The following is an 18,591-nucleotide window of genomic DNA, read 5'->3' as shown; positions in this document are numbered from 1 at the left end:
GTCCTAAGATATGATTACTTGTTATTTCACACAAAGAGATTCACATAATTTTCTTAAAGAAAATAAAAAAGTAGAACCAACTATTTTGGTGATTGAATTAGAGAGAATAACAAAGGACAAGGATAAAGGCAAAGCTAAAAATATTCCTCTCAGAGGTCAATCGTCACTTATCATAGTCAGAAATCAGGGCTATTGAAACCAAACCATCTACTATTCTGCTCTTTTTGCTAATGATTTTGTCCCTCATATAAGTTCAATTTCTTCAAACTTGTAACTTTGCTAATTTCCCGGAACTATTTTTCTCTCGAAAACTGTAGAAAAATAATTCACATGTATGTGAGTTGGAATTAGTTATCTCACGATGAAGAACTGAATGGAGATTAACTAACATACTTCGTAGTAGTTTCTCTTACTCGACCATCCAATAATATATCATCGTTCAACTTTTGGTAAACCTATAGAACATCAATATGCATCTTATAAGTTGTTCATGTACTAAGTACTTTGTGTGTATAACAGTTATATGTCTATACTTTATTCTTGAGAAAATCAACAAAAAAAGTTGAAAAATAGGGTAAGAAACCGAACAAAATATACTCAATTATCTTCTGTGATTGCTGGATAAAGTGAAGGAGGAATGTCTGCTACAAAAAACTGTTACATTTAGGGTCCAGCTCATTTTGTTGTTCCCTATTTCACAGAGTTTTTGATCAGAAATTTCAGATCTCTTCTTTCTTTTCATATTCATATTCTTGACTTGAAATTATAAGGTTATAATTTTGGACTATTTTGTTTTCATATTTTGTGGAGCCTTTTTTAGGGTTTCTACAAAGTTACAGAACATGCTATTTTAAAGTTTTTAGACAATGTTTAAATCTACTAAAGAAAAAAAGGCATTGAATTGTACTCTCAAAGTATTACTCCGTAGTACATAATCATCTTTAAAGTTCATTTATACAAAGATTTTGGCTCATAAACTCATCATACTTCATTACATTCCGTGAATTTTAAATTGTATAATACATGCATTTGTATAACTCGTTTTCTTTTAAGATTACAATATTATAACCATCTTAGATATGTTAGATATGTTAAGAAACCAATCATCATTACAACCATCATTTGTTTAGGAGACTTCATGCAATCATATATGTCGTGACCTTCACAAACTAAGTCTGCTGTGAAGTGTGAACTGCTTCTAACAGCATATATAATGTGAAACCTGTATTAGTCCAATGTTACATACATGTTAACGTACACGTACACTAAAACATCGAATGTCTCCCTCATACGTGATTTGCTAGACAATCTGCAACATTACGAGCTTGCATTACCCCGTTAATGTCAATAAACTTACTTTGTCCTAAAAGATGATGATCGATACATGTTAAATAATCTTTGAGATTGATAAAGGAGACCGTACAAGTTTCAACTTAAAAAAACATTAGTCAAAAACACAAAAAACTGTTACAAAAAAGCAAATCGAACCGATCATAATGATACTTGCTGTTATAACAAATGATAAGTTGTAACTAAAAGTAGGTTACTTTTTAGGTAAGAAGTATGAAATTATAGAAAAATGAAAATGTGCAAAAGTGTTTGTTTACAGAGTTAAGAAAAGTCAAGTGTAAGACGACCTTAAGCAATAAAAGTACACTTTTTAAGAAAGGTAACTTCTATTAATTTACAGTAAATTTAACTGAGCCATGTAATTAGTGTCAATAATTACTGTCAACTGTAAAAATCAGGGAATTTAACTGCACATGAATGGAATGTTGTGTGTGTTAAAATATTTTTACCACGGTAAAAATGAAACTTACTTACGTAAGTATGTAGATTAATATTGAAATTAAAAAAAAAAAAAATAGCAGGGTGTGTAAGAAAATGATTGAGCTTTGTTTATTTACCATCTAAGTCCCGGCATTATCACTGCTGAACCAAACACATTTGTTGCAGGAATATTCCACTTGCCTTATTTGCTTTTCAGCTTGTCCTTCTCTAGTTTGCTTAGCTTTAGTTTCTTCCCTTTGTAAACTAGGGAAACTTATCCTAGTAAGTAATCCAATCCCATGGATTATTTTGGCACTTGTCTTTGTGAGTAGTGTAATTGTGCGTTCATAATGAGGGTGCCAAAATCATTTTCTGGGAACTAGCTACGTACTAAAAATATGAAAATTCGATATAATATGACAAAATATACCCTATGTATATAAAGAGTTGGGAGAAAAGTATATAAAGTTGGGAGAAATAAGTAAAAAGAGAGTGTAGATTAATTTGCTACTTCATTATGATAAGAAGAGAGTCTACGAAAAAAAAAAAAAAAAAAAAAAAAAAAAAAAAAAAAAAACATATTAGAGAGACTATGATTCAACAATTCAAAGTCCAAATTTTGCAATCAATGTTAGTTCAGCTATATTGATCATTAAAAATGGTAGACCGCCTACAAAAGATGAAAACTTGAAAACCCCTTGTCCCTAAATATTTTCATCACATGCTTCATTCCCACTAATGGCTCCAATTTTATTGCAAAATAAAAATTAGAAAAGGTGTAGTAGTACATTACACTCTGTAATGAAGATCATTAATGGCTTTAATGCAACCCATAGGTTATTTAGAAATTATTATATACATCCGGGTGTAAATTGCACATAAGTGTATTCTGCTCATTTGATACTATTTTGCTCATTTTAAAATCTAAAATAAGCAAAATTATATCAAATGAGTAAAAAAAACACTTTCGGGTGCACCTACCTCTATATACACCTGAGTGTATATAAAAGGTTCTCCAGGTTATTAGTTACGAAGTATAAATAATTTATCACATGTAAATTTAGATAAGGTCAGATTAATAGCTCTTAAAATATAAGTTTAGGAAATTTAGCTTGAATAACTGAATTTATTAAAATAAGTTAATATTTAATGCATTTAGGAAATTAAGCTCAAATAAACTACTTTATGAAAATAAGTTTCAAGATGTGATAATTGATGAGTTACGTAGTAAGTAAAAATCACATGAATTAAACGCACCAATGCACCATTATAGTTAAAATTTTAAATTAGTTATTAAAATTTATCAACAATAACTTAATGGAAAACGAAAAATATATTAATATCTAAAGCATTTTAAAAAGTTTGAAGTTCAGACAGCAAGAACATGAGAATAAGGCAAACAAGGATGCTAAACGTAGCGAAAGTATATATATGTACACAGATTGATTTTGTGAATATTCTTTGTACTAATCTTTTGGACTGTTTCCTTATTGCTCATTTGCACTCTCTAGTCTCTACCAACCAAAGAATATATAGCATGAGTTCATTATTAGACCTAGTTTTAAAATAAAAAAATAAAATAAAGCACAATAGTACGTTCTCCATTTGTTTCAAAATACTTGCAATAATTGATTGGGCTTTTGCATTATTTATTCGTTAACATTGGTAATATTTATTTTACTACAATAATATATATAACAAATTATCACAAATAATGTTATTCTATGATATGTTATTAGTCTTAATATATATACATTACGTACAACTATAATTTTTTCTAGCTGTACATTTATAATCAAACTCATGCGTTGACAGATAATTAATGAGCAGGTTAAAATGTTGCAAAGCTAAGTAGTGATATGAAGAAAACACTTCATACTCCTTTAAAATAAAAAGTATGCAGTACATTAATTTATTATTTTTCAAATAAGCATATATTATAAATTTATACCCAAAAGATCAAATCACTATGCTCAATAGCTCATTTACTGTGTTAGTAGAAAAGACAAAAAAAGAGAAAAAAGTAAAATTCAATAAAAAAAAAAAATTTTAAAAAAAAATAATAATAAAAAAAAAAACATGGTAGTACTATGAGGAAGAATAACCAATTAAAAATACTAATATAATAATAAATGACTTTTCTACAAATAGTAGGAATATTACTCTTCTAGTCTTCTATAAGTAGGACTTTACACAATTTAGGGCTACCACTCTTCACTACACAACTAGCAACATCTTTGCTCCTCAGAGATTCTTAATAAATAAGGTAGAGATTTCATATTTTGAGCACATAAATTAAAATCATACTATAAAATTCACATTTATTTTGTTTTATTATTTTTTATTTCCCCTCCTACTAAAATTAAATGCCTTAGTAAGTGTAACATTTGTATCATATCTTTTCATTGGTCTTCAATATATTTTTCTTACAAAAAATTGTTAATATTCATGTCATTTTTATGTCTTTCCTACATTATATTGCAGGGGAAAAAATGTTGGTAAATTCAATGGCAAGTTATTATGAAATGGGAAATTCTTCAAATATTAGTTATCCAAATACTAATAACTTTCTTCTAAGGCCAACAATTCAAGAAAACACTACAAATAACGCTATAAATCACAACATAATAGCTAGTGCAACCACTATTTCTCCTTCGTCTATGTTATGCTCTTCATCAAAGGCAGGGTTGTCTCCTGAGGCTAAAGCTCTAGCAGCTTGCAAGAGTCACAAGGAGGCCGAAAGGCGCCGTCGCAAGCGTATCAACGGTCACTTTGCCACCCTACGTTCCGTCCTCCCTAACCTTGTCAAAGTAAGCTCTTTTTTTTTTTTTTTTTTTTTTTTTTTTTACCAAACTTATGATTATTAACTTTATCATACCTCATCCTATAACATGTTATTCATCAATTCAAGCATTAAATTATGGTATGTAGTGCTTGTATGTTGCATATATGCGTCATATTGAATTATGTTGTACGAGGTATATATTTAGTTAAAATAAAGTTCATATATATTTACATATATGTATTAACTTTATTTTAACAAAAAGAGCACAAGTAAAAGTGTAAGAAAATGATTAGTTATTATAATTCTTGTTAATATAGTAATTAATTATATTATTTACACGATTTTTTAATTATCTTTCTTTTATGATTATATAAATGTTTGAATTTTCGTCACGTATGTAGTCCCTATGGATAATTTTTCATTGAAAAGGACTAATTGTAATAATCATCAATCCTCTAAAAGGAATGGTCAGGCAAATTTGTTGTCCAAAGATTTTGCTACTTTGTACTATTGTTGATTTGTTTGTTCGTTGCACTTGTCCATAATTACAAGTTGTTGGCATGTACAAACAAATAATAAAATTTTGATTGTGGAATTTAGTTACATTTGAACAAAATAGAATATATATGCAAAAACATGCATATTGTATAGTAATTCTTTGACGAGCTTTCCTTTTCAACAAGATATTATATAGGGACTACTATTATTATACATAGCACATAAATAGATAAATACACATGTATTATATATTTATATGTGATCTTGACCTCACATAAAGAGTACGTACTAATTTTGTCACATATACAAAATTTTGTATAGACAGACAAGGCCTCGGTGTTGGCAGAGGTGGTCCGGCGGGTGAGGGAGCTAAAAAAGGCCACCTCGGAATTGACAGGGGATGGACATGAGGATTACGATGGGTGCAATGCTTGTTTGCTTCCGGGGGACATAGATGAGGTTAGCCTACGACGTAGTGAAAATGACAATACTACCCTCATTGCTACCTTGTGTTGTGAGGATAGGCCTGAGCTTATATTGGACTTGACAAGGGCATTAAGGTCAGTTAAGGGTAAAGTTGTGAAGGCGGAGATGGCCACGGTAGGGGGTCGGACCAAGAATGTTTTATGGGTTCGAGGCGTTGGTGGTGGCGGGCCGGAGGGGCTGCTGAAACGGGCTTTAAAAGTGGTGGTGGACAAGGCACCTTCTTCTTCTGGGTTGGGCCATGGGCTAAGGATGCACCGACCGTATTAATTGGGAAGTGTGTTGGGCTGGGCCTGTAATATTGGCAGTTAAGTATACAGTTGGAAAATCCTAACTAACAAATATATGTACTCTATGTTTTTCTAACTGTCAATTAGAAAGAGAAAAAAAAAAGGTAAGATAGAAGTTGTATTATGTTAATGTATGCAGCTTGTACTAGTTAGTAACTTTATATGAATATGATGATAGTTTGGGAATCTGAAGCCAATGATAGTTAATATGGCAATAATTAGTGCTTTTTATTATTGCAATTATTGTTTAGAGCCTTAATATTGTCTTTATTTCTAACAAATCCACTACTAATTGATAATGGTTGGAATCCAATGATACTAGTAATGATAGTATTTTACTGCCAAATTACAAAGTAGTAATGTCATAAGATACACTTGCGCAAATAATTTAAGATAAAGCAATTTTCAAATTAAATCAAGATTAGATTGCACATCAAAGTATATAAAAATGGCATAGATATATGAAACTAGCATACCAAGTTCACATGTAATATCAAATTTTAGGATTTAACGATATAGACAAAAGTCACTATTCGCAAAATTACCACACTTTGAAATGGTATTAAGTTCACTTCATAATAAGGTTTTGAAGCTATAGATTTATAGACAATTCAAGGGTTAAATGCGAAAAATTTTTACACTTGTAAACTTCTCTTTTGGTTACAATTCCCTTTTATGTTTAACTTTTGTTACATAGTTTTCCTTTAAATTTGACTACAAAGCCATCAAAAATGAATATACATATGAAACTTAACATGTGTTCATGGACACTCGTTAGAAAAACCGTCTAGTTAATTAGTCTCGAGTTGAAACCTTTAGTCCTCCTCTGGTCCATAGAGGATGAAACTTCACGTGGGATTCCTCCATATTTAGTGCTTCTTGTATAGGATTACCAAAATAATTAAGCTCCAACATCATGATTATTTAGTGATACTCCTATTTTGCAAGTATTGACTTCATTAAAATTTCTTCCAATCCATGTTCTGATTAGATGTTTCAAAGTAAAGACTTGGAAATAATGCAATTAACAATAATTTTTTAAAATAGAAATAAAGCTTGATTAGACATAATGCTATTGAAGGAACTAGCAAATAATGTATAAATGTGGACAAAAACATTATCCATGCTGGTCTTTTTAAATTTTAGTTCAAGTTTATTTAAAATTTAAAATTTAAATTGGTAAATTGACCAAAATACTTATATTTTTAATTATGAGATGAATATGCAAAATTGATGCATACAACTCATTATAACATATTATTTCAATCTCAATTATATATCGGCCGTGAAATTAGATAATATAAATCGAAATTGAACCATAATTAAACATTTGAACTGACCCAACTTGATAATATTAAAAATCAATTAGACTTGAATATGACCCCACACAACACAAGAAGAGCCAGTAAATCAATTTTGGTTGTGACATGTAATTGTCCAAGAACAAAGTAAATTACTCTGTACTCTCCTAAAAGTCTACATATAACAATGTAAATTAGGTTCTAATAGTTACAAGAAACAAATCCTCTTTAATCATTGATTATACATTATTTTGTTTTATTTTTCCAGTACAAATTGTCATGTTACGGTTTGGACATGGAATTTATATGACTACAAACAGCGCCTTTGTATAATAATCTTAAACAAGTTGGATCATACTGACCTTAATCATTGTTCATCTTCCTGAATTCCTTAGTTATCCTATGATGCAGGAATTAAGCAATGGCACAGAGTTAAAGTCAGAAAGATTAGATATGCTAATTCAACTAAAATTAGAATATGAAACCATGACAATTAAGTGGATTGGTCAACTAACTAGCTCTTCCAAGCTAACTCTAACCCCCTCAACCACATTTCATCAAACTCTTATGATGCTTTTGATTTCACCATCTATAAATTCTCTTAATCAAGCTCCTAAATTCTCAACTCAACATAAAAATACAAGTAATTAAACCAAAGAAACCTTGAGTGTCTAATCAAGTTAGCAAGCTATTTCCTATCCTCTCCTCCAGTTGAACAATGGCTTCGTCTAAGCACATGATCATATTCGGTCTACTTATGGCCATGTCATGCATCGACGTGAGCCTTGCAGCACGCCATCTGTTGCAGACGATGCCTACCTTACCCAATCCGACTACTGCCATTCCCCCATTGCCTACAGTCCCGACAACTCTGCCTCAGCCTACAGCTCTGCCTCAGCCTAGTATTCCACCGATGCCAAGCACCCAAATCCCATCTTTGCCAAACATGCCCTCCATTCCAAACATGGCTTTCCCTCCCATGCCAAACCTTCCAACCACCATTCCCACCACCATCCCTAACCTTCCGACATCTATCCCTTCCATTCCTTCCCTTTCCCCACCTCCTTCAAACTAAGCAGCTCTTCTAGCCTCAGTTTTTGAGACTATACTGTCATCTTTTTTTGTTATTTCTGTCTGATGTTTCCTATATTCTTTGTATGATTCTGTATTTTTCCTTTGTATGCCTTCACATTTGTCTGTTGGAGAGTTGTTATGTACTTATATACTTGTATTATCTATTGTATTGTCGTTTATATACAGATGTTTAATGTTGGATTGTGATTCTTCTATGTTTTTACTTTTTTTTGGAAAATGTTCACTGTAATCATACATCAGTCCTTTTCTTCTTCGATCTACTTCTAACGTATAATTTAAGAAAAATAACTCATCAATCAACAACATACCAACGAGTTTTCCAAAGTTATACGTAGTTTAGTTTCTCAGTTAACATGAATGATCTTCGTATGAAAATCAGGTGCTGGATATCTCATCCATAACCATACAATTATACCATATACTATACCTAATAAGAAAGTCATCTTATTCTAGAAGGATGTCTAAGGCACCAGAAACTCAAACTGCTAACACTGAAATCGTTTTCAATTCACCACTGAAATTTTGATAATATAGTCTATAGCCGTTACTCAAATTTGGCTAGAAGTTATGTATCCAAGTGTCAAAGATGACTATTTCATGAAAATTTGCCTAATATTGACCCAAAATGAAGTGCCCAAAATACTCAACACGAGTTCTCGAGAATCAAGATGAAATGATAACTGGAGTAACATGAGTCTAAACAACCATACTCTTGTGAACATATTTCATCAGATCAATTTCAAGTAATAAAACGTAAACAAGAGAGCCCAACGTATATCACGCCATAATAGATTTTGTGTGTGTCGATCTAATTTAACATTTATCAACATGTACTCCATCATCAACTGGTAAAGCTTACAATGCAAGCTTGTGATACATGTTAAAATAGATGGTAGAGGATGAATTCCGAGGACATAGTGTTGTTTATATTCACATATGATCAAGACCGATGGCGACCTTAACTTAATGAAGGGAGGCGTATACATAGAGTGCTAAAGTGGCAATTTAAAGATAAAATGGACAATTTCAACCACCCAAATAGTCTCCCATAGTGTCATAAAGTCTATAGGAAGCACTCCGACCTCTTTCCTTTCCATATCCGAAAAAGTCAAAAAATTTCAAATTTAAAGGCTATAATTCACGTTTTTGGACTAATTTTGAACAGTTTTTCTAAAATTGAAATGAATGTGTGGGGTGTCCCCTATAGTCTTATAAGGTGGTTAGCAAGTCTACCACTAGGCCTATAAAATTCTTAGAATGAGTTTGGTTCACCTATTACATAATTATGTTGCATAGGTGTGGTACGTAAACAAAGAAAATGACTGTTTAAAGACAAAATTGACAATTTCAACCACCAAAATGGTCTCCCATTATGTTGTGGGGTCCATGGGACACAACCCGGGCACTTTCCTTTCCAGGCCCAAAAAAGTCAAAAATTGTCCAAAAATAATGGCTATAATCCATGCTTTTGGATCAATTTCAGAAAAAATTTCCAAATTCAAAATGATTGTGTGAGTGAATTCTGAGGTCATATTAGTTGATTTGCAACCATAATTAGTCTAATAGTGGGTCGGGTCTACTAAGTCCCGAGTTTGAGTTTGGTTCACCTATTTCGTTGTTTCGTACTAATGGCGTATGCATAAACATCAAATTGACAATTTCAAGACAAAAGGGACAATTCCAAACACCCAAATGGTCTCTCAAACTATCGTGGGGTCCAGTGTAAGCACATTAGCTGTTTTCTTTTCCAATACCGAAAAAGTCGAAAATTTTCCAAAAATGAAGACTATAATCCACGCTTTTTAGCCAACTTTGGAAAAAAAAAATCAAAAATTGAAGTGAATGAGTGAGGTGTCTCCTAGGGTCATATAAGTTGATTTTGCAATCATAATAGGTTTATGAAGTCCCAAAAATGAGTTCGATTCACCTATGCGAGCGAGAGATGGTTGTCGAAAATCCTTCATTTTAATTATCTCCCAACCCTTAAATATGAGTAGTGCATTTTTGAGTTACTGTAGCTTATGAATAGTTCTTTGCCTGAATTGCCCTTACTCATTTTGGTCTTTTCGTGGTTTTTACATTGCTGTCCTTACCTTTGCGTTGTTGTCTTACCCTTCGTCCCTTCCCTTTCCTTTTCCTCATTTCCTGCTTTTCCTCACTGCCTTTCGTTTTGGCTGCTACCATCATCTCAGTTTGTCGCTCCTCCTTCTCTTCCCTAATTCGCACACGTAACTATGGCGGTGGTTAAATTCCTTTCTACGAAGTGTTTCTTCAGGGGTTTCAATCAGTGATTTGAGTTGATTTTAGGTGTTTGCAAGAAGGTGCTTTGACCACCATAGGATTGTTTTACTCCATTGAAGCAGCTTAAGGGGGTTTTTGCACCAAATTTGATAAATTTTGAAGAGGGGTTTGATTATTTTGAAGAGGGGTTGATCAATTTATCCAATTTTGCACCAAATTGGGTAAATTTTGAAGAGGGGTTTGATTATTTAATTCTGGGTATTTTTTGTTAGGTTTTCAGTGAATTCAACAATGAAAAACACTTAATAATTTGTGTGGGAAACAAAACCTAAAAAATATAATTACAAACGATAATGTTATGTAATTAGACAAACACAATACAATGTGTTACAATCAAGTATTAAAATGTCTAAGAAATTAAGAAAATTTCTAAAGAAAACACTAATGTGAAGACTAACAAACTTGCCTTAACTCCAAGCCGATCAAAGCACACATGAACATGAGAATTGCTATGTCCCTTGAGACTACGACCTTGATACTCTGTCAAAGGCGTGTGAAACACTTTCCTAAAGAGGTTTATTTCCCCCACACGGTGCTTGGGTTTACCGGAAATCCTCTTTGAGATACAATTGACAGAAATTCCGTTCTTAGCACAAAGAATCGAAACCAAGATGAATGAATCACAAAGAAGGCAAAATATCAAGAGTATATCTCACAATAGTTTGCAAGAAAATTGAGAGAAATTATGGAGAATACTTAGGGAGAGATTTTAGAGAATAATATTCTGTGTATGTCTTCGAAAAACCAGAGTTCTATATAAAATAGACTCAACCGACGCTATAACCGCAAAACAGGCAAGAAGCGCGGGCGCGCCACCACAGCAGCGCGAGCGCGCCACTCTTCTTTGCCCAAAAACTTCAGATTTCCAGAAAGTTGACGTGATTTTGTCGCGCCCCAGGCGCGGGCCGCGCCATACGGGGACGCGGGCGCGCCACTCAGAGGAGCGGGCGCGCCACCGAAATCCGTCAGATTTTCCAAAAACTCATCGCGGTTTAGGCGCGGTTTCATCGCGGGTCGCGCCTAGCTAGCGCGAGCGCGATAAATCAGTAGAGCGGGCGCTCCACATCAACACTCTAAATAATCAACATTTTTTTAGTTGGATCGCAATTGATTGGATCTGGATTAGGGTTGGGTTTCATTGGAATTTTGAGGAAGGATGGCGCTGTTTCGTCAATTCTTCTATAGGAAGCCACCTGATCGACCTCTCGAAATTTCTGACCGAGTTTTTGGTTAGTTTTCTGAATTTAATGTGGTTAATTATTTGTGAAATTGGTTAAATTTTTTATAGGTTTGTTTGAATTATGGGTTTGTGAAGGGGGTTTTTTTTTTAAAAAAAAAAAAAAAATTGTTTTAATGTGTGTAAATGATTGATTTTGTTGATCATTGAGCTAAAATGCTTCAATTTATGCTGATTTTGATGCAATTTGAGGGGTTGTTAGGGTTAGGTTCGGTTTCCATTTCTGGGTTTTTATGTCATTGTCATTTCTAGGTTGTTGGCATTTGACATTTTGATGTAGCTTGCACAATTGAGTTGGTTTTTTCGCTTGCATTCGACTTCTTGATACGGTTTTCTTTGTTTTAGCTATGAAGAGCTTATTAATGTAGTTCTCATTTTAAATGTCGTTCAATTAGTGTAGGATTCTTGCTTCTCTTCTCAGAAGAGAATGAGGATGAGGAAACTTTGCCCCTGCTTCCCGAAATTACAATGGTCTTGATTCTGAGAAATCCTCTTTTCCTATAATTCCTCTCTTCCACTCATTCAACTCTCTCTCCATCCTGACATCCTCCAACAGCCCAACCCCATATCTCTTTCTTTAGTTGAAGCATACCCTGAGTTTCCCATTGAAGCGTCTCTGAGGTGTTTCTCTTCATTAAATTGAAGCTGGGTATTCTTCATCGAACCGAATATCAATTTTACAATCTAGGGTTTTATCACACTTTATCTTCATTTCAGTTGAATGAGTGAATTAGATAGGTTTCCTTTCAAATTATTCATGTGGGAAACGCCTCCTGCATATCCTTTCGATTGGTTAACAAATGGCTGCCGGATCACGATTGTTCCTCTAATATTGGTCTCCATTACAACCCCATCGATCTTCCTTAGGTAACTATCTTTTCCCTATTTTTCTTGTTATTTACTAATTTCTTTATCTTTTGCTCCAATTACCCACAAATTCTATAATCAATTTTAATCGTTTTAATATGATACCCATGAATTTATTCTAGTTCCCTTTATATTTTCAGCACGGTATTAGTTTGAAGAAATTTCTCAAGTACATATAAATCTATATATTTATATACTTATGAAAATTTCAATTAGGAAGCGTTATTATTGAATACCTTTTTTTTTTTTATCTTGGCAGTCGAAATTTGAACTTACAAAGTTACTGGTTTTGGGTAATTTACTAGATTTTGAAGATTAATATCGACATGGGAGACAACGATGCATTCTTGTGCAAACTGAATTCCGCCGTTACGGTCTACAGGTCATACCAAAGCATAGAATCGTGCATTGTTCTTCAGCTTAAGATGGTACAATTTAAGGGTAATTCCCTAATGAAGGTCAACTTCCTAGCCATAGGATTTGCGACAGACCATGTTGGTTTTCCTAAACGAAGGGGAGGTCTCATCTTGATGCGTAGCTTAGAGTAGTTTTAAACTTCTTGGCAGGTCGGACCAAATTGTCACGGGATATTTTGTGGATTAGTTTTTTGTTTTTCTAAGTTAGGAATTTAGGAGGTTCCCGTGATGGCGCCTAGACCAAGTCTAGACCAGCCTAACACTCAAGCAATAAAGAACAAACGCACACAATTAAGCAAGAGACAAAGCGCCAACAATGTAAACACTTTATTATTTTCGTGGCTTACAAATTACAAGGAGTTTCTCTCTCTGGAATCTCTCTCTAGAGCTCTCCAAATTCGATGCGCAGCAAATGAATGCCTTGGCCTATTTATAGGCACTGACTACAGCCCAGTCAGATAGGATATCTGCCCACTACGCCCACTACACCCATGAACTAATAACCGCCCACTACTTGCATGCTTACTTGGATGCATCTGGCCTTGTCCACGTACTAGGGGAGTTACCCTCGTCCAACATTATCCTCTCAACTACTTGGTAACCGCCAAGCCCCACTAAGCCATGTTCCTAGATTTTAGGAGACATGCATCAGTTTGCATATGTGACGTTCAGCCGCCAAATTAGTGTAACCGCCCACTTTCTTAGTGTTCCTATTTTCTAGGGCCACTAAGTGAGTGGTGTAACTTCCTCATGACGTGGCATTATCCTCTCAGAATGACTACCCACGTTCATGGTCACACCCCACTGGTGCTCCTATTTTATAGGAACCACCTCCGTAGTAGCTTAACTGCGTTCCTACTTGACCACCGTCAAAGACCCGGTCAAGATAACAGTTAGTTAACCCACAAACATCATTGTCCTATATTTTAGGAACCATACTTAGTCACGTACCACCTCAGCATAACCGTCCCGACAATTTAGGGAGAGTGGTGCAACGTGGGTGGTTACCTCAACCGCCCACTAGCCCCACTACTAGGGGTGAGCAAAAATTTCGGGTACCCGGAATTGGAACCGGAATCGGTTATGAACTGGTGGGTCCGGAACAGGAATTGGACCCGGTGGTTCCAATTTCGGGTAATAAATTAAGGAATCGGTTCCAATTCTAATTCTCAATTTTTTGGTCCCGGAACCGGTTGGGTACCCGGTTACCCAATATATATATTAAACTAAATATATTTATAAAGCAAAAATATGTTGAATGCATCTAGTTAGTAAGATAAAAAAACATATATATATATATATATTATTACTATCTAACATAAATAAAATAGCTTCATGCATTTATAAATATTAGTATTAAACGCTAAAAATGAAAATGGATTAAATAAGTACTATAATTTGTATTAAATTTTAACAATTATGTACATAAGTGGGTACCCGGAACCAGAACCGGTACCCGACGGTTCCAATTCCAATTTCTAAGTTTAGGGACCCGGTTGAAGTGGTTCCAATTCCAATTCTAAATTTTAGGACCCGGTTCCAACCAATTCTGGTTCCGGTTCCTAAAATTTTGACCGAGTACCCGGTTTGCTCACACCTACCCACTACTTAGCCAATCCCAAGATCCAAGGCAACAACATGCATCCACGATGACTAAGCATAACCGTCAAGGAGTCCCTACTATAAATAGTCCACTAAGGGAAGCTTTGGTTAAACCAATCTACAAGCCAAGGCTTTTCCTTAGCATCCAGTACATGATCCAGTACATGGCCACGCAAGTCCATGGTTCCCTCGAAGGCACCATAGTCATCGTTGATCCGGGCCGCACTTGCTCCTCCATGCCGGAGCCATTACGGTCTCCACTATAGTAGTGGACCATAGAGACACCTTAACATGATTCCAAGAGCATCCCTTAGTCAAACCACACACCACTTAGCTAGCATGCACCGTACTAAGCCATAGGCCCTTGTTAGTCACTCCGCACCTACCCTAGTCGGGACTACCGAGTCGGTTTGTCCTATCGAGTGTCCACCATAGCCATCCAAGTGTGTTATAGTCCCCATAGGCCATCTTATGTCCAAGACCATGCCTAAGGCCCCTCGCCCTAGAGCCACCCTTAAGTCAGCAACTGACCCTTGAGTGAGCACTCGCCCCCTAAAGAGCTTTTTTTTTTATCTGGCCTTGAAATACTAGTGAACACCCAACTGACAGTAACACAATAATGGGCTCTCAAGCCCGATCCTTGAACCCAAGCTTGGCCGTATGGCCATGTATGATCTATTAGGGTCCTAATAAGTCCCCTCAATAAGTATAAAAAGTTGTTATGGAGTTTTGCTCATCCAAACACTCCAAGGTTCTTTTAGTGCGCGCGCGCGCATGCTAGCCATAGGCCCAAGGCCTAGCTGACCAAGCCTTTGCTAGCACCATGGCCTAAGCACTTGGGGGCTATCCCTGATAACCTCACAAGCCCTAGACATGGTAGTGAGCTATTCTATCCTCACTTGGCTTTCCTCCTCAAACCGATCGTGCACTTGCTCTCCTAAGCAAGTAGGATCCCGAAGGCCTTGCGCGCCTATGTGGGATGGTCAACGGCCTAGCCTAAGTCGACCGAAATTGAATGTGACAGTAGGCCACTATCCTACCATCGAAAGTTGATAGGGCAGAAATTTGAATGATGCGTCGCTGGCTCAAAGGTCGTGCGATCCGTCGAGTTATTATGAATCATCAGAGCAACAGGCAGAGCCCGCGTTGACCTTTTATCTAATAAATGCATCCCTTCCAGAAGTCGGGGTTTGTTGCACGTATTAGCTCTAGAATTACTACGGTTATCCGAGTAGCAGGTACCATCAAACAAACTATAACTGATTTAATGAACCATTCGTAGTTTCACAGTCTGAATTAGTTAATACTTACACATGCATGGCTTAATCTTTGAGAAAAGCATATGAGTACTAGCAAGATCAACAAGGTAGCACTCCTCAATCGACTCCAACACGCATGAGCCCTCCCTTTGTCGGAGAGGGTCAACTCGTGTTAGGATGTCGTTCATGCTTAGCATTAAACGCTTAAAAGGGTAGTGACGAATCAACGTTCATTCCCACTCAACATTCTGCATCCCAGGGCACAATTAGATATTCCAAGCCAACAATGCTTTGCTTCGCCATTGTGGTTGGAGGGCAGACCTAGCTACAGAGGTCCACCTAACGCCCAAATGGATGTCCGACGGAATTCAATTTTATAAGGACATCAATACTGTTTAGGGTAAAAATTACCCTAGACACGTCGCCCAATGGCCTTGCGACACGTGGCAGCCAGCCATAGGTCAACAGGGCGCCAATCCCCTGTTGACACGTGTCCTTTGAACCCTAGATGGGGTACTGGTCTCCCCACTATAAATAGTGGGTCAGACCTCATTTATTGGGTATCCATAAATACAAACACAAATCCCGAGCAATATTAATTGCAGAATCCTTCTGTATTAGCGAGGAGTATTTACTATTTCCGCACTTATTACCTCCTGTACGTTACTGACTTGATCGTCGAAGCCGAAGCTCCCACCAACCGGAGTCTTCGTGGTTTTGCAGGTACTGGCGTCGGTTGCACATACTAGGAATTGTAACTCTCCCGCACGACACGTCAAAAACCCCCGAAACAAATACCATCAATAGGAATCCAACACAGAAAACCAGATCTCGCCCAAGGCTATAGAGCACTTGGACCAATCAATGAAGAGGTTCATCGGTGAACGGTTCGATGCACAAGCATGGAGCCCGCCAACCAAATAAACCAAATACCACTCACACGCGTACCGTACCGCTTCGTCGAGACCAACCAAGCGTGCACCCCTACGACCACAAAGTAGCCGTATGAATTAGCTGGAAGACCCCAACGAGCATCGTTTGACGTGAAAGAAACAACCACCAACACGATTCCCACCGTCAACAACAACGAAGAAAGGCCATGCACTACATCAATAAGAATAGAGGCCACCCGCACATGTTCCTATGGTTAGCCAACATGCAAAGGTAACCCGACATTGAGTATCCACGGTGCAAAGCAATCCTCCGCAACTCTAATGCAACCGAATAAGACCTCCAGTAATGGTTAGCCAAGTACATCATACGAAGCACCCCTTCGCTGAACATATTCAGGGACGTAGTTTATTAATGCTGCTCGCAACATCGTCTAGACATCGGGCACTTCTCCAACCACATTGAGCCGAATACTAGGTTCAACATCTAAACGGAGCAAACAAACACATGTGAAAGCCCAAGGCCCCAGTGAGTGAAATCACGCCGCCATACGACAACATCAAGACATTAGGCGAGTCTCGTAACTCCCAACCCGACATCGAATCAATCAGTATAAACGATGCCCCTTCAGGGCCCTGGGTCAATAGACGGATGGTCCATCGCCTCCATCTAGGTTACGTATATTCGTTGATTTACATTACGTCGGCCCCGGTGAGCGAAGGATCGTCGCCCACTTCTTTGTTCGTTTGTCGGGCATCGTGCTTTCACCGGAAAAATCAACGGCTACTAATGTAGCTCAACATCGAATCTCCGAAAGTGGACTCGGTTCCCTCAGGGCCTCGGCGGATATTTGTGTATTCGCATGCCCTCGAGCATGCACACCAACTTCCAAGATGAGGAGAAAGCCCAATGGCTGCCTAGCATCATGCCTTGCTGCCCACGGCTGCCCAGCACCATGCCCATGCACCATTAGTTGCCCACCTTCCCCTATAAAGGCATACTTTGCCGGTAGCTAAAATCTTAAGTGGACACCCAAATGACAGTAACATAATGGCTCAAAACTTGTGAAAATGTGATAATAATGCCCCTTTTTTTTTATGGGAATCCAATATATAGGTTGTAAACTTAATTTTCAAATTTTTTTTTTTCAAAAAATAATTTTTTAAATTGTGATTAATAGGAAAATAGGGGAATCGTGTCGGTGGTTGTTTTCCCAGAGCCCATCAGACCAGCATTTGAACGTCACTTTTTATAATAACAGAAAATAAATTTGCAATGACAAAATTAATGCTAGCTGGGAACTAACCAACAAGGTAAATGCATCGCCTGCTCAAATATTGTTCTACTTCAGCTGCCTTGTTCTGCAATTATGATTAAGTTTTACTTAGATGACATCCATAATGTCCAATATAATACAATAATTCACCAAAACTTATCTTTATAATCTAATGATAGGAAAATTTGGTAAACTCACCATCAAAATCAAGGACTCGTCTAAAGAAGAAGGAAAACTAGTTGTCTTTAGCACGGATGTTGTATATGAACACAAATTTAAGTTTAATAAATATTTTAAAACAATTAATGGAGTTGATGTAGCCATGATGAGATTATTAAAAAGATGACAGATGCCAAAGCACTATAGAACCCAAAATCTCTTACAAGCTAGATCGCTAGATTATCAAGAAGGGTTATTGTATTGGTAGTCATTGTAAGAGTTAGGGGTGCTTATCGCACGAGCCAAGACTGAACCCTCTTAGGCTCAGCTCGGCTCGTTTACTTTTGACACAGGCTCGGCT

At 36.4% G+C, this 18,591-nt stretch overlaps 1 protein-coding gene across 2 annotated transcripts; it reads left to right on the top strand.

Annotated features, from left to right (window-relative positions):
- The first annotated feature begins 3,686 nt into the window (after positions 1-3,686).
- On the top strand, positions 3,687-6,018 carry LOC110695234 (transcription factor bHLH30-like). Of its 2 annotated transcripts, none has more exons than XM_021872476.1 (3): positions 3,687-4,036; positions 4,255-4,580; positions 5,375-6,018. In XM_021872476.1, the coding sequence occupies exons 2-3, from the start codon at positions 4,263-4,265 to the stop codon at positions 5,804-5,806; spliced, it is 750 nt and encodes a 249-aa protein (XP_021728168.1). In that variant the 5' UTR covers positions 3,687-4,036; positions 4,255-4,262; the 3' UTR covers positions 5,807-6,018. The 2 variants fall into 2 exon arrangements, with proteins under 2 accessions (XP_021728168.1, XP_021728169.1); XM_021872477.1 differs by lacking the exon at positions 3,687-4,036 and adding an exon at positions 4,056-4,144.
- Positions 6,019-18,591: the final 12,573 nt, after the last annotated feature.

The sequence above is a fragment of the Chenopodium quinoa genome, unplaced genomic scaffold (genome assembly GCF_001683475.1).
Source record: "Chenopodium quinoa cultivar QQ74 unplaced genomic scaffold, ASM168347v1, whole genome shotgun sequence".
Lineage (NCBI taxonomy): Eukaryota > Viridiplantae > Streptophyta > Magnoliopsida > Caryophyllales > Amaranthaceae > Chenopodium > Chenopodium quinoa.
This window is presented reverse-complemented; position numbering and strand designations above follow the sequence as displayed.